The sequence below is a fragment of the Podarcis pityusensis genome, assembly GCF_964106645.2.
Source record: "Podarcis pityusensis genome assembly, chromosome: Z".
NCBI classification, from domain to species: Eukaryota; Metazoa; Chordata; class Lepidosauria; order Squamata; family Lacertidae; genus Podarcis; species Podarcis pityusensis.
In genome coordinates, this window is record NC_138044.1 from 3,884,898 (window position 1) to 3,901,466 (window position 16,569).

General features: G+C 48.2%; 1 protein-coding gene and 1 long non-coding RNA gene across 2 annotated transcripts; one reads left to right on the plus strand and one right to left on the minus strand.

The window, feature by feature from the left end:
- Window positions 1-2,392: 2,392 nt before the first annotated feature.
- LOC308468641 lies at window positions 2,393-5,959 on the minus strand. Its single transcript, XR_013981752.1, has 2 exons — window positions 5,273-5,959; window positions 2,393-2,548 (listed from the first exon to the last, which is right to left on the minus strand). It is a non-coding gene; the product is annotated as an uncharacterized lncRNA (long non-coding RNA).
- Window positions 2,821-14,818, plus strand: CDK9 (cyclin dependent kinase 9). The gene is made up of 7 exons (XM_080990959.1): window positions 2,821-3,059; window positions 5,967-6,048; window positions 8,047-8,137; window positions 9,594-9,760; window positions 9,921-10,092; window positions 11,732-11,880; window positions 13,489-14,818. Exons 1-7 carry the CDS (start codon window positions 2,869-2,871, stop codon window positions 13,852-13,854), a joined length of 1,218 nt encoding a protein of 405 aa, XP_080847085.1. The 5' UTR covers window positions 2,821-2,868; the 3' UTR covers window positions 13,855-14,818.
- Window positions 14,819-16,569: the final 1,751 nt, after the last annotated feature.

Below are 16,569 nucleotides of genomic sequence, written 5' to 3' on the forward strand. Positions count from 1 at the left end.
GTGGTGACTGACCACAAGCCGTTGCTTGGCTTGTTTGCCCCCGAAAAGCAGACCCCCCAAGTGCTGTCTCCTCGCGTCCTCAGGTGGTCAATTTTCCTTGCCAGCTACCAGTATGCACTGATTCACCGCCCTGGGAAGGCAATGGGCCATGCGGACGCCCTCAGCAGGCTACCACTACCGGAAACAGGCCCCGACCCAGCACCTGCACAAGAGGTTATGAGCCTGGAGCTGCTTCCCGACCGCCCCATTCAGGCACAAGAAATTGCACACCATTCCAAGAAAGATAGGGTCATCTCCCGGGTCCTGGACTGGGTGTGGAGGGGATGGCCCAGCAGCAGCCCCAGGCCAGAATTCGCCGGCTACACAACCCGCAAACATGAACTGTCGGCTCACAAGGGGTGCCTGTTATGGGGAAGCAGGGTTGTTGTTCCCCAGCCCCTCCGCAAAAGGGTCCTCACAGCCCTACACGAGACACACCCAGGGGTAGTAAGAATGAAGGCCCTTGCCAGGAGTTATGTGTGGTGGCCAGGGATTGACGGAGAGATAGAGGCCTGGGTCAAACACTGCCAGGCCTGCCAAGAATCCCACCCAGATCCCCCAAGGGCCCCAGTCCAGTCCTGGGAGTCCGCCCGAGCACCATGGTCACGCCTGCATGTGGACTTCGCTGGCCCCTTTCAGGGGAAAACATTCTTCATAGTGGTGGACTCCTACACCAAATGGCTGGAAGTCGCACTGGTACCGTCCACTTCTACATCCGCAGCCATCCGGGTACTACGCAGGCTGTTTGCAACCCACGGGCTCCCTGACACTCTTGTCTCAGACAACGGGACTGCATTTAAGTTAGGGGAATTCCAAACCTTCACAGCGCAGAACGCCATCCGCCACATCCGTTCGGCGCCATTCCACCCTGCCACCAATGGCCAAGCAGAACGCATGGTGCGGACCACCAAGGACACCCTTCGCCGCATGACGCAAGGGGATTGGGAGTACCGCCTTGCCACATTCCTTCTAGCACAGCACAGCACCCCCAGCTCAACGACTGGCCGGAGCCCCGCTGAACTACTAATGGGTCGGCGCCTTGCAATCAGATTGGACCGCCTTCACCCCAATAGAGCTCAGGATGAGGTAGTGGTGGGGGAAAGCAGGAATCCCCAGACCTTTGAGGCCCAGGACCCAGTGTACGCAAAGAATTTTGGGGCAGGCCCTGCATGGGTACCCGCCACAGTCACCAGGGTCACTGGCCCCATGTCGTACGAGGTGCTAACAGATGGGGGGCAATGCTGGCGCCGCCACTGTGACCAGATACGGCAACGATTCCCGGGAGAAAACCAGGAGGAGGAGGACAGGTCAGAGGAGTCCCAAGGGAACAGTGGGGCAGTGAGGCCCATAGAGCAGCAGGGGCCAGCAGGAGAGGCAGAATCAGTAAATACAGAGAGGACCCATGAGGCTGAAAGGACACCGGAACCAGAACCACGACTGAGCGAGCCGGTTGCACCAGACCAAACAGCCCCATCACAGCCAGCATCCTTGGAACACGAGCCAGAACCTGAACCCCGGACCAGGGAACACCCCAGGCCGCAACGCACACGTAGGCCGCCGGTGTACCTTGAGGACTATGAATGCGACCTCCTGGGCAGGACTGGAACTTAGAGGGGAGGGGTGTTATGTACTGAGTTGAATAGGATCCAAACTGCAGCAGTCCGATTGGTCCTAGAACAATAGGATCCAAAAGGCAGCAGTCTGATTGGTCCTAGAACAATAGGATTCAGAATGCAGCAGTCTGACTGGTCCTAGAACAATGCAGCACTATGATTGGTTGGCAGGAACCACCCAATCATGCTCCAGATAGAAGTGAATCCACAACCTGATTGGCTTACAGTAGAATTCCGGAATTAGCCAATCATGTGCAGCCCATTGTGTAAATAATGTATATAAAGCAGATCATTTGAGGGGACATTCATTCATTCCTCCTCACCACTATGAGCTGAACAAAGAGCATGAAATCACTTTGCGACTCTGAGTATATTTCAGAGTCCTCCACACCAGCCCACCCCCTGTCCCCAAGAACCGTACTTCTGTCTTGTCAGGATTCAACCTCAATCCATTACTGCTTCACTGTCCAGTACAACTGCTGCCTTCCGAGGCCAATGGCTCAGGGCTCTGGCTTTTGTTTGGCCAGCAGGGACAGCTAACATGTTGCCCTCCAGGTGTGATTGAACTGCAGTTCCCATCCGTGGTTGGCTACAGCAGGGGGATGACTCACTCATTGCTCCTCCCACGTCTACCTCTGGCCACACCCACTTTTGCCTCTGGCCCTGATCACCATGGATGACAGTTGCCCACAGAGAAATGCAGCCCTCGGGCTAAACAAATAACAACAACAAAACAAAACAAAACACAACTCATTTTATTTAGCCCATCAAAATGTCACAAATAGCTTTTGGCATTCTCAGAAACTCTGGATCAAGGCTGGATGGTAAACAGGTTGGGAGATGGAAATAAGAGTTGCCTGATGGATTGATGAACCTGCCTTTTGAGGGTACAGCACCTGTAAATTATGCAAGGGGGGGGGAACCCGAGTTAAAATAGAAGCAGAAATTTACCAGGGTCAGCTCCCCCTATTCCACCCCATCTCATCTGTTGAACCCCCCACCTTTCCTGATAAAAGGCGGCGGTTTGGCTCCCTCTTGAGGCCTGCGCGCTGCACTGCATGTTCCCCGGCGGGGCGGGGCTTTCCCTGGGACTTGCCCCGCCCCGCCCCGCCCCGCCCGCCCGCCCGCCTACAAAGCCCGGCGCGCCTCGCGGCAGCGAGTCCCCGTATCCCGGAAGTGGCGTTGGTGGCGGCGGGACGAGTGGAACTGCAAAGAAATGGAGCGGCCGGGCGGAAGCGTTCCCGGAAACGTGCCGCTGCGCCCCTCGGACGGCGGCCGGCGGCAGCCAGAAGAGATCAGGGGCGCCGGCTCCGCCATGGCCAAGCAGTACGACGCGGTGGAGTGTCCCTACTGCGACGAGGTCTCCAAGTACGAGAAGCTGGCCAAGATCGGGCAAGGCACCTTCGGGTGAGGCTCTGCCGGGCGCCCGTCGCCCCCTGCGGGGAGCCCCCCGCCCCGCCCTGCGCCCTCCACCTCCCCAGGGACCCCCCCACCCCCAGCAGGGTCCCCCACGTCCGAAAAAGCTCCCCGATCCCTGCGCCACGGGCCCCACAGGCTCCCCCACTGCTCCAGCCCCATGGGCTCCTAGCACAGGCTCCCAACAGACGTCCTTCATGCAGGCTTCCCTGGGGGGCCGCCCCCTTTCCTCTCCCCTCGGCTCTCCCATTGCCTCGCGTTCATTCTGGCCTCCTGTATGGTTGGCTTCCTCTGTTCTTCCTGTTCTAGCCCCACCCCTCCTGATTAGTTGCCTCCCCAAGATGCCCTCCAGTCAAGCTCCCACCGCGGCGGCGCGAGGTGCCCCTTCCTTTCCCCCTTAAGCTCCTTGCTGCCCTCCCCAAAAGTCGTCTTCTTCGCTCGTGTCTCTTACATAACTCCCCTGCTTCACACACTGAATTGCTTCCACTGCATCAGCTCCCTTCGCTGATTGCAGACAGCCTTTATTAATTACTGTTATGATATTATTTGTCCCTTGGAAAAGACCAAGGCATCATAGGTGGTTCAGATCCACCCCCGTTTTATCACCTCAATAACCCCAGGAAGTAAATTAGCTGGAGAGAAAGTCTTGCCTCTGAAAGCATTTTGCTATGCCTCCACTCTGATTAAGATCATAAAAAGAGGCAGAATGTGGCCTGAGGGGACCCAGGTTCAAATTGCATGAGAGAGGGACAACAACCATCTAATCCAGAGGTTTTCAACCTTTTTGAGTCCACAGCTCCCTTGACAAACTGCATTCTTTCTGCGGCTTGTGGGGCTCAGGAGCCTGGTTATGTCACCCCTTGCCTGCAGAACTGGTAGCCTCCCACCCTTTTTTAAACACCCTCCCTTGTGGAGTGTTCCCTCAGCCTCCTCTCCTCTCCCCTCTCCTTGGGTGTCCTCTGGACAGCTGCTGCTGCTGCCCCTGGCCTCTGAGCTGCCCACCCTGCCCCAAAGAAAGGTGCCTCCTCACACTGCCCCATAGGGGTCTGGGAAGAGGATGCCTCCAGCCTTAGTGGCCCAACGGAGACTGGCCAAAAGTGAATGTGAGGCCAGCACCTTACCCTGGGAGGTAGCACCGGGCACTCAGCTCCCAGGCAGGCCTTGCATAAAGCAAGCACAAGAAAGGCCAGCCCAGCACCTGCCTGCCTGCCTGGCCTCCCACTTGTCTGTCCATTTCCAAAAGCAAGGGCTGGTGGACTGGCAGGCTGGGCTCCTTCACCCACTTGCTTGCTTGCTTACTCCAAGGCCACCTCAGCTCCTGGCAACCAGCATCCCCTGGCCAGCCCCAGAGGCACCATTCCCCTGGGGAGCTTGTAGCCAGGGCTGCTGCAACAGCTGCACAAGCCTTTGGGAGGCAGAGCCTTGAGAGGGCATCAGAGAAAGGAAGGAAGGAAAAAGGGACAGAGGACAGTGTTGCCCATGGCACCCCGACCATCATTAAAAGCACCCCAGGGTGCCACGGCACACTGGTTGAAAACCCCTGATCTTTGGATCCATCTAAATTAGGTGCCACAGCATTTTCCTAGTGACAAGGAATTCCAAAGCTGAGCTTTCCTCAGGCCAAATACATACATTTGTTCTGGGTGTATTGCAGTTCGCTCTCCCCATTTTAGGCAGAATTTGCTGATCTTTTAAGTGCAGAAGGCCTTTTCTTTCATTTTTCTCTCTTCTCAGTTACCTATCTCTTATAATTTTGTCTAACAGACTCCTTTCACACTTCTTGCACCTTATTCCCACCCATACTCAGACTGCCAGTTTTTAGAATCTCCTTTCTCTTATACTTTTCCATTTCACTTGCTCCTAAAGCAGCTTGCCTCTGATATCCCCTTCTTTTCTGTTCCCAGTTTGTTTGTTAAATTAGATATTATTATTAACCTTTCATCTTGCTTTCTAAATTCTTTCAACACTAAATTCTTTACTTTGCATACAAGAAGTTGCTGGTTTTCAGGCCTTTTTCCAAACCAAAAAGCTTCACCACAGCTAGTGGGTGGGACTGGTAAGTGAGGAGATAGGGGAGTGGCTGTACCACTGAGCCCCCCCTAAAAGTTCAGCTGTGGGTCCTGGCCTGGCATCTGAGAAACCCTGTGGAAAACTAGTTAAATTTTAGACTAGAAGTGCCAATTGAGGCCGTGTTGGGACGGTACCTGCTTGATGGTGGTCTCCTGTTCTTTCGTCCAGTTGCTCTCAAATAACATGTGTCAGCTTGCTTGGATTCTTCATGTTGTTTTGTTTCCTTCTGCAAAGCCTTCCATGTGCCTGACACAGGATACCATCTTAACACATCTGCCAGATTCAAGTCTTTCCTTCCTTCCTTTTCTTATCAGCAGGATACTGTAGGATTCAGCTTCCCTCCCACATGCACTTTCTTACATCGGGCGCACATACTTTACAAAAAAACAGAACAAAACTTGAGCACTTTTTGAATAGTGCCTGTTTCTTCCAAGGGTACCTCATCAAGTGGCAGCTCCACTCCATGTACATGTGCCAAAAAAGCCATTCGTCGTGTGTATACCTTGGGTGAAGAAGACCCAAGACTCTGCCACTTGTGTGGGCTTTTTTATTTTTAAGAGGGTAGCTGCACTTTCCCTGTTCAATTGCCTGAGGACTTCACAGGAAGATTAGGAAGGTGCTGCTGGATTAGGCCTGAAGCTGAGCATGTGAAGATAGCACTGTTGTTCGTCTCCCAGCAACTGGTGTTCTGAGAGATGTTGCTCTGGAACCCAGGCGTTCCAGTCAGCATTTATCCAGCAAGAGTTAGTCAGACGTCTCTGGGGAGTTTGCAGGTGGAAACACCTCCAGGTCCTTGGTGAATCTTAACACTTTCCATTTTCTCTACAGGGAGGTGTTCAAAGCAAAACATCGTCAAACAGGCAAAAAAGTTGCATTGAAGAAGGTGTTGATGGAGAATGAAAAAGAGGGGGTAAGTTTGTGCTGTGTTGGGGGATGAGGGGGGCAGTGTGTGCATGTGTAAGGGCGATTATGAGCATGGGAGGTAAAGTAGCTTTGAGGTGCATCTTTGGAGCAGAATGTGGGTGCAAAATTGGGTGCAGCAACCTGGATCAGGGGGAGGTGGGTCCATCTGTTGTAGTGTTGTGTTTCAAAGAGTGGTCAGGCAGATGTTTCCAGAAAGTCCTAATGCAACAAGTCAGTAGTCTTCCTTTATTATCCTTGCGTTTACCATTCAGCAGTATGTTTCCTCTATAAAGACCTTTGGCTATGTACAATAAAGGTGACTGCCTGCCTGGCCTCTGAAAGGGAAAGTTTTGTTGTGGCTCTCAGAACTGATCCCACTTGAGAAACGCACACTGTGTGAACTTGTGGCATCAAATTTTTAAAGCCATCTATTTATTTATTTTTAATAATTTTTATTAACAGGCCAATCAGATCACATTAATTCCAAATCACATTAGTTCCAAATTACACAGCCAAATTTTTAAAATTTTGTTGGGGGTACCCATACTTCGCGCTCCGAAAGGGATCCAAACATCACTCTTGCTGCTGCTTTAATTACACAGTTCTGTCCAGATAGTCTCTTTGTTATTTTCCTCATCTTCTTGTTGTTATCATATATTCCTTTCTTTGTGATCTCTGATAGTCTTCACAAGCGGGTTGAAAGCAAACATATCCTGTGTGGATTTTATGCTTCTCCAATAGCCATATCACATAAAGGACAGACGCCATTTCCACACCTCCGTACAAAACATTCCCACAGTCTGTCCGTTGATTTCCACAGGCCTGCCAGTCTGTCATCAATTTTCTCAGGGGGCCCTGCCAGGTCAAACTCACATTCCGATAACCATGGTCCTCCTCCCCCTTGTCCTCCTGTGGGCAGGCCTGCCGTAACGAATCTCTATTTGTAACTGCGTCACAAAGCTTTCCTTCCTTTCCGGATGTTCCCACAAGTCCTCTCTTTGATTAGTAATTTATTTCCACACAGTTCTTAATCTCCTGCTTGTGATAAATTTTTAAAGCCATCTAAGCCAGTTGCTGTCTCACCATCTTGCAGCAATGGATTTATTCTGCTGTATCATAATTCCTTCTGTTTCTGGTGTTCATGCTGAGAGGAGTTGATACTTGTGTTGCCCAAATGGCATGTGGAAGAGAGGGCTGAGTCTTGGCAGGAACCCTAAGGCTTGCAGAAGTAGAAACAAATCTTTTGGCCAAAACCCCAAATAGGAGGCCCGTCAATGCCTGCAAATTAGTTACTGGATAAAGTTCAGAGTACAGGCATTGGGATACAAAGTCCTATGCATCTTTGGACCAGGGTACCTAGAGGATCGCCTTATTCCTTGCATACCCAACTTAACATTGCAGATGCTATTCTGCAAGGAGGTCCATTCCACACAGTGTCAGAATAGAGTCTTTAGGTTGGTGGTACCTACCCATTGAGACTCCCTCTTGTTTCATATCAGACAGGAGCCTCCTCTAATCTTTTTGGAGCCTGCTAAAGACATTAATCTTTCAACAAGCCTTTTAAAATCTTTGTCCCAGTTGGCATCTGTCTTGAATACAAATTGATTTTATTTACATGGTGTTTTTAAAAACTGTTTTTAATATTAATAATTGTTTTAATATATGCAGTTGTTTTTCTATGTATGTGATTGTTTTATGTACATAGTTGTACTATAAACTCCTTTGGAAGTCCTCAAGGGAAGAGATTCATAGATAAAGTAAATAAAACGAGAAGAAACTTTGTTAACCATTGGGTCTTTTTCTGAAAAGAAACAAGCCAGGTTTTCTAGTTTGCATGTCGTGGTAAGTCAAAGCTTGTGGTTTGTTGCTCCTGGAAGGGCAGAGCAACATGTTACAAACTAGGAATGTGAACCAGTGCACTGCTGGTTTATAATAAGCTATGGTTTAGCATAGATCTCTAGCATTTATTAAAGTTTTCTAACTGACTATCCGGGTTATTTTTTAGTTCCCCATCACAGCCCTACGGGAGATCAAAATCCTCCAACTACTCAAGCATGAAAACGTCGTGAATCTCATTGAAATCTGCAGGACCAAAGGTAAGAATTGTGGCTGCAAAAAAGGCAGTTTTTATGATTTGCAAGTTCTTATGAAAGCTGGAGATAAGAATCGCAATCCAAGGCATTGAGAAATCACTATCCCACAACTCATATGATAGGATCGATTGGTTAGATTTAGGCATATGTCATCCTTCCACACTAAAAAAAAAAAGGCTGCTTATAATATATGAATGTAAAAACAGCAGCACTATAAAGATATTAATTTGGAGCGGGTCCTGGTGGTTTCTGCATGTGCTGTAGAGGGTAGTGAGGTGCAGATAAGGCTCATCAACCTGGAAAGGTAGCCCATCCAGGAGAAGGAAGACTCTGATCTTAAAACTGCGCTGCCTTGCAGGATATATTTGGGAGCAGAAAAGGCTCAGGAGCAAACCCGACACAAATTCAGAGTGGAATCCCTAAGGCGGTTGGATGGGGCATGTACGCCTCCTTCCAGCAGCTCCTGCAGCCAAGCTCTGCGCATTGCTCTGCTTTCCTTTGGATCACATCAGCGGAGTGGGGTGATGGTGGTATCTTGTCATCTGGGCAGGCCAGGACCTCCAAACACACTGCCCAGTATCTGGGCAGCAAAACTATAAATTAAAAGCATTTGCGGATGACTTAGTATTATCTTTAGAACAACTGAGCAAGAGCGTACCAGGAGTGATAGAAGAGAGAGACAGATTTGGAAAACTAGCTGCTTTCAAATTAAATAAAGGAAAAACCAAGATGATGGTTAAAAATATGGACAACCAAGCAAAAATGATCTAGAACAGGCATAGGCAAACTGGGCCCTCCAGATGCTTTGGGACTACAACTCCCATGATCCCTAGCTAACAGGATCAGTGGTCAGGGATGATGGGAATTGTAGTCCCAGAACATGTGGAGGGCCCAGTTTGCCTATGCCTGATCTAGAAATCATGTATGGGTGGAAGGTAAACGGCGTTTCCATGCGCTGCTCTGGTTTCCCAGAAGCGGCTTAGTCATGCTGGCCACATGACCCGGAAGCTGTACGCCGGCTCCCTCAGCCAATAAAGCGAGATGTGCGCCGCAACCCCAGAGTCGTCCGCAACTGGACCTAATTGTGAGGGGTCCCTTTACCTTTTTTTACTGGCATGCGCATCCCTCTCGATTGTTGGTAAGACTGGCAAGAGCTGATGTGTATTGTATTCCCAACAGCTTCTGGGGGCACCACATTGGCTACACCTGCCACCTGTGGGAGGTGGTTCTGTGAGAGAGGGCTGTGCAGAGTAGCAGCATGTGAAGGGACAGAAGCAGTTCTCATTTGGGGAGGTGGGAAGGATAGACATTTTGCTTTGCATTTTTGGGTGGATCCGTGAGTACTAAATATTTCCTTCTATGCCAGATGGTTTTTGATACTGCATCTTTGTGCCTTAACCTGCCTTTAGCCTTTGAAGGCAAGACTGTGATTGCAGCTGCTTCCTTTTAATTCCTACAGCCTCCCCGTACAACCGCTGCAAGGGCAGCATCTACCTGGTATTTGACTTCTGCGAGCATGACCTGGCTGGACTCCTCAGCAATGCCCACGTCAAGTTTACACTTTCGGAGATCAAGAAAGTCATGCAAATGCTCCTGAACGGCCTGTACTACATCCACCGTAATAAGGTGAGGGGGGTCTTCTCTGGTTGAGACTTTCCCCTACTCCTAAGCTTCTTGACCTGAAGGAAGTTGGGAACTGTAGCTTTGGAATTTTCTGCCTGCTTCTCAGGATGCACCTTTTTATAAATCTTCTTTCTACATCTACCCAATTGTTTTCCTTCTCCAGATCTTGCATCGGGACATGAAAGCAGCCAACGTGCTTATCACCCGCGATGGTGTTCTGAAGCTGGCCGACTTTGGCCTGGCTCGGGCCTTCAGCCTGGCAAAGAACAGCCAGCCCAATCGCTACACTAACAGGGTGGTGACTTTGTGGTATCGTCCTCCGGAGCTCCTTCTGGGTAGGCAATAATTTGGTACGGGGGGAGAATTGCCTGTTTGTGCTTTCCCCCTCAACCTCTTAAAGGAGCTTTTTTTTTTGTGTGTGTGTGTGTGTGTGTGTGTGTGTGTGTGTGTCCAAAACCCGCATTCCCTTGTGGGCAGCCTTCCAGGGGCTGCATTCCAGTGGGCAGGGACAGAGGTGGGTGCAGGTAGAGTAACAGATATGATTTTAAGTAGGATACATTCCAGTCACACAGCCACCAGAGACATATATATATATGTGTGTGTGTGTGTGTGTGTGTGTGTGTGTATATATATATATATATATGTATATATATATATGTATATATATGTATGTGTGTGTGTGTGTATGCACTCCCCATACATACTGGCAAGCAAGAGGCAATATCACATTTCAGTGGCACATTCTAGTCAGGCAAAAGCACTTCAGGGGAGTCCATCACAGCAAGGCCTGTATGGGAATTGACCTGAAGAGAGGGAGCCTGCCCTGGGCAGAGTTCAAAGGGATGGAAAGAGAAAGGGCTGGAGGGTTTGATACCCCTGAGATCTTACGCATATAATAAAAAGGTACGGCTGTGGTCATGCAGCAGTTTGTTTGGCTGCCAGCGGGTAGCATTGCAGACTACAGCATGACTATGGACCTGCTGGGAGGGAGGAGGGAGCCGGGTTTGATGGGGTTTACAAGTTCCTTTTTGCGTATTCATAGGACATTACATTTAAAAAAAGATAATCAACTTTACTCCTGCATTTAGCATTGTGTGGGTAAGGCCTGAAAAAAAATATAAAGATGAACATGCCTGTTTGCCACCTTTCTCCTCGGCACAACCACAACCACATGAAGCAGTGTAGTGCAGACAAGCACTTACTGTTTCTGGCAGAAGGGATCTAAATTGTGCTCGTTACTACTAGCCTCTTAATTGACTAGTGAAAGATTTGCCTTCTGCATAGGAAGCTGCCTTCTACTGAGAGACCAATGGCCCCACCTAGCCCAGAACTGGCAACACTGACTGGCAGGCATCTCTCTGGGGCTTCAGGCAGGGCTCTGCTATTTGGAGATGCTGCCGGGGATAGAACCTGGGACCTTCTACATGCAAAGCAGGGGTCCTGCCGCTGAGCTATAGCCTTTCTGCAAAGCAAGTCTGGGAAAAAGGGTTCATCACTCCATTCTCTGCTGGCCTTTTGCATTTCCATGCTTCTCCTTCCCCCTCCTCTTGATCTTCTGCATGGAATTCCTCATCACAAAGCATGATTAGACAATCTGTAAAAAGAGAAGACTGTTATCTTGATTCTTTTAAAATTTGCATTGTAAATTGCTGATATATTGTGAAAGATAGCCTCCTTGTGCTTTTTGTTTACCTGAGGAATCTATGCCTCGCCTACTAACCAAAGTTCTTGGCACAGTTTAACAACCGTATTTAAAATGCAATACAACAGACAGTTTTCTAGGGCTTTAAAGATCCACACAATGGGTTGTTAATCCTACTTAGAGTAGACCCACTGGCTAACTTGGGCACCTTAGTTGGATGCAACCCTGGGATTTCCAGTTGAGACTAGAAGCAAATTGCTAATGTGTTTTTGAAGCCGTGTTGTCCAGCCCTGGTTTCTTTGAGATTAATTAATGAGTTTCCTTGTGTTTAGGGGAACGAGATTATGGACCACCCATTGATCTCTGGGGCGCAGGATGCATAATGGCAGAGATGTGGACCCGAAGCCCCATCATGCAGGGAAACACAGAACAGCACCAGCTCACTCTCATCAGCCAGCTTTGTGGATGCATCACCCCGGAGGTAGGTTCTCTAATCTTTCAGGTTAGAAAATGAGCCCACCCCCCCAACCTGTGATGAAATCCTGCCCATCCATGATGGGATATTGCTTCCCACATGCTTGAGCAAGAGCTGGATTTAGTAGGTATGGCATTTGAATCTCTGGATCATATTTAAACTGCTGGCATGATCTTTGCTGTTTTTAGAAACGTGGGAAGCGGCCTTATTTAGGGTTCATCTACTTCACTGCACTGAGTCTCTCCAGCTGGTTATGCCCCTGTTGGCGGGGGGCGGGGAGTGAGCATGGTGTCTTTTCCATGCAAAGCACAGCAGAGGCCCTCACATACTTCCCACTCTTTGATTATTTTAATTCTGAGATTTATACACTCTTTCCGTTTTTTAAAAAAGTTTTTCCCAGCCTAGGATAATTCATAGCATTTAAGGCTGCCCTCCTGGTCTCGCTTTCCTAGAAGAAGCTCCACCAAGGAAAGTGGAACTTACCACTGAGAAAACCATGTTCAGATTCTGCTGTGGGATAAAGCACTTTGTTGTACAGTACAGTACAGCAAAGCAAAGCGACATCCAGGCTAATTATGCTTTTGTGTACTGTTTTTAAAATTAAATCCGAAGGAGGGTAAAATATAGAGGCCTGGGGAAGCGATACAGCATATCATGTGAACTTCTCTGGAGTGATCATGGTTAAGGTTTCATGACTGAGGGCCTCTTCTTGTGCTTTGCCATCTGCCTCCCCTTTGCTGGTGGGGCATTTGGAAGAGGGTCTGCAAAGAAGGTTTTAACTTCACAGGCAAGCTAATAATGGGGATGGGTCATCCTTGGGACCAGGCATGTGACATAGGCATCTCCACCTTGAAATGTGCTCAGAAGCTTGCCTTGTGACCAGTGTAGCTGTTCAAGTTAGGAGTGGGCAATGAGGTATCCTCCAGATGTGATGGACTTCCAGCTGTTATCAACCACAGCTGGTGATAAGGAACGGTGGTGATTATAGTCCTGGAGGGAGGCAGCATCCTCAACACCCTGGGTTTTGGCACTAGCAAGGCGTGATTCCCGTTTCCCTTTAGCAGTCCAGCAACGCCTTTTGAAGCTCTTGAAGACTGCAGTTTCTGAACAGTCTTCAAGGGAAGCCCCATGGATTGCTAGGACAGTAATCTTAAGTGATCACTTTCAGTGTTTCGGTTAGTTTCTTTACAACTAATAGGTTATACCCAATGTAGCACTAAGCTGAAGTCACTTTGTGGTACAAACTCACAACTTGTGTTGGGGCCACATTTGGGGGAATTGTGTATAAAGCTGAAATCCTGTATAGTCTGAACAACTGCCGTGCAACCATCCCTACCTTTTTGAAGGTGGTGCACTTAGCAGGCCTTGTCCGCCATGCAAGGTGGAGAGCTAAGTGGCTGTTTCTGCATCAGAAAAACCTGGCACAGATTAAGCTCTCTGCCTTGCATCCAGTTTGGTGGCCATTGCTGCATCATGTGGGAACAAACCATAGTTTGGTTGTTCAAAGGAGTGCTTCCTTTTGCCTGACCTGATGGGGCTTTTTGACACTTGGAAACTGAAATGGGTTATCAGTCTCCTTCCTCTGGATTTAATCCTTGTCCGGTTACTCCTTAGGTGTGGCCAAACATGGATAAGTACGAACTGTATGAGAAGCTGGACCTGCCGAAAGGGCAAAAGCGCAAGGTGAAGGAGCGGCTCAAGGCGTACGTCAAAGACCCATATGCTCTGGATCTCATAGACAAGCTGCTGGTCCTGGATCCTGCCCAAAGGATAGATAGCGATGACGCCCTGAATCACGACTTCTTCTGGTCCGACCCTATGCCCTCTGATCTCAAGAACATGCTCTCCACCCATAACCAATCCATGTTTGAGTACCTGGCTCCTCCCAGGAGGAGGGGTGGACATATGCCACAGCAGCCTGCCAATCAGGGCAGGAATCCTGTGGCGACCAATCAGACAGAGTTCGACAGAGTGTTCTGATGGCTGTGGACCAAGAACAAGAATGGAGTACTGGTTTCCAATGGAATAACGAAAATGATTTGTTTCAGCTGGTTGTTTTTTTTTTACTGTTGCAAAGCAAAGCAAAACGAACAAAACAAAAACTGGTAGGAAGAGAACAAGACAGCTGTAGGTCTGTGTTTTAAGAGCTACAGGGCTAGATTAAACACTGGAAAGGTGTGTAGAGTTCTGCCTAGCTGGACTATCACAGACTGAATTGCAGCTTTTCTGTGCTTGTTGATTTCTAAAGTACTGAAACAATCTCGATGAACTTTTTTTTTTTTAATTCATTGTTTCTATGAATTTGCACTGCTATGAAAGTGTGTATCTGGTGTGCAGGAGGATGGAGCAGACTGGGTAGGGTCTTGTGTCCAAGAACTGCTGCTGACTTTGAATCATACCGTGGGGCCTGTCCACTTCTGCCACACATGTGTTGTGGCAGTGGGTTGGTTAGGGTGGCCAGGAAGGAAGCTGCAGATCTCCCAGGCTTTGGTAACAGAGGTAGCCTTCCCATGGTAGCAGAGAAGAACGTGGACCCATCCTTGAGCCACTGTAGGATGGCCATCTAACCATTGTTTCTTAAATAAAACAGCTGTTGGACTACAAGTCCCATCATGCCTGGCCACTGGTCCTGCTATGGTTGATGGGAGTCGTAGTCTAACAGGTGGTGAACCAAGTTTGAGAAACAAACAAACAAATTTTGATCTTTTTGCTGCACCACTACGTAGCTCTGCCACGGATTTTGTAGGCTTCAAGCTTTTTTTTTATTATTTAAAAATCCCAACAGCAGGCAGTAAATGCTTACTTACTTGGACCTAACAAGGCAAGAGGTCTGATGACTTTTCACCCTGGGTATGGGTGGGATACTTATCTGTATTATACTTTTATCATGTTCTGGTCTTTTTTCTAAATAGCTCAACTGTAATAAAAGGTACTTGCATAGATATCTGGCACTGTGTAAGAGCTGCTTTATTTTTTAGATTGCAGAGTTAGCCAGCAGTGTGGTAGTTAAAAGTCTCAGATTAAGTGTGGAGAGAGTGGAGTACAAATTCTCCCTTTTGGACCTGTCTGTCTGTCTGTCTGTCTTTCTCTCATATGTCTGCGTGCGCACGCACACACACACACATTATCTCTTGGCTTACTTCACTTGTAGGGTGGATGTAAAGATAAAATGGAACAACTATGTATGTCATCTTGAACTCCTCTGAGGGAATGTGGGATAAAAGAAATCAATAATAAATAAATACCATTCTGATCAGGAGGTCTGGAACGAAGAGGGCTGATTGTTTGATCTCCTCTTGGAAGTTACAACTGTGATTGTTCTGTCCAGTGGAACATCCAAGGAGAGGGCATATTGGGGCAGGGAGGGGGCCTGCTGGGAAGGGATACACAACCTCCCCTCTGTATCACATCCAACCACCTGCCAGCCCTCAGATGATGGCTTTCAGACAGTCAGATCCTACCTCCACACAGCTCTAAGGGAATTACAACTAGAATAATTTAAAAGGAGTTAACCCACATTAACAGTATGGTTATATTGCTAGACTTTATTTGGTATTGTAAAATGTATATTAACTCTCTCTCAAAAAAATTTTTGGCCTGAAATTAGTTTAGAAGGGCATGAATTTCTGCCTTTGTTTCTACCTTTGGTTTTCGGGTGGAGATGATACTGCCAGAATACACTGCTGCACTAAAATATACTTGGAATCTGGTTTTATTCTATGTGGCAACAAACGCTTCCTCACTAGTGACCCAACCAGATGGGAGGGGTATAAATAATAAAGTTGTTGTTGTTAATCTATATAAAAATGAACCACCATCGGCAGACAAATGCTTCTCATTTGCTTATTTTCTCTGTGGCTTGTACTTCTCTCTGAAATGTCAAATCATAGATTGGATGAGAACATGAAACTAGCTACCAGGGTAGTTTCTTACACAGCTCTGACAGAATAGTGCCTCAACATTTTACTCAAATCCCTGCTGCTGTTACTTCCAGAGATGGGGGGGAAAGGCAGCTGGGAATTGTGGCCACTAGATGGTCTAAATGGACTTTGGGTGGTAGGGTTAAAATGTGTGTAAACCAGCCAAAGTCAATGGGAAGTTTAAGGGTTTCAAATGGGTTTGCTTTGCAAGGTTGAGCAGGGTGGAGAGAAATGTGGGACAGTGCTCACCTTGTGCAAGAGAGGAAGACTGTCTTGGTATGTCAGAGGGTATCAGAACACAGCAGTAGAGAAGTGCAGTGTAGTGTAGTGGTTAGAGCAGGCTTCCTTAACCTCAGCCCTCCAGATGTTTTTGTCCTACAACTCCCATGATCCCTAGCTAGCAGGACCAGTGGTCAGGGATGATGGGAACTGTAGTCTCAAAACATCTGGAGGGCCGAGGTGGAGGAAGCCTGGGTTAGAGTGTTGGACAGGGACCCAGGGTTCAAATCCTTGGGCCAATCACTCGCTCTCAGCCTAAGCTTTCTCATAGGGTTGTTGTGAGGATAAAATGGGGAGCAGGAAAACTATGCTGCTTGAAAGAAAAGTGGTACACAAATGTAATTAATCAGTGCTTTTTTCTGGGGGGGATGCAGGGGTATACATACCCCTAAATATTTTGTGAATCTAACGGGAGAAGAAACTTTTTAAAAAAAGTTTCTTCGCTAGCACAGTGAATTGTCAGTTCCATTCCTACTCCCAATGGCAGCTTCATTTC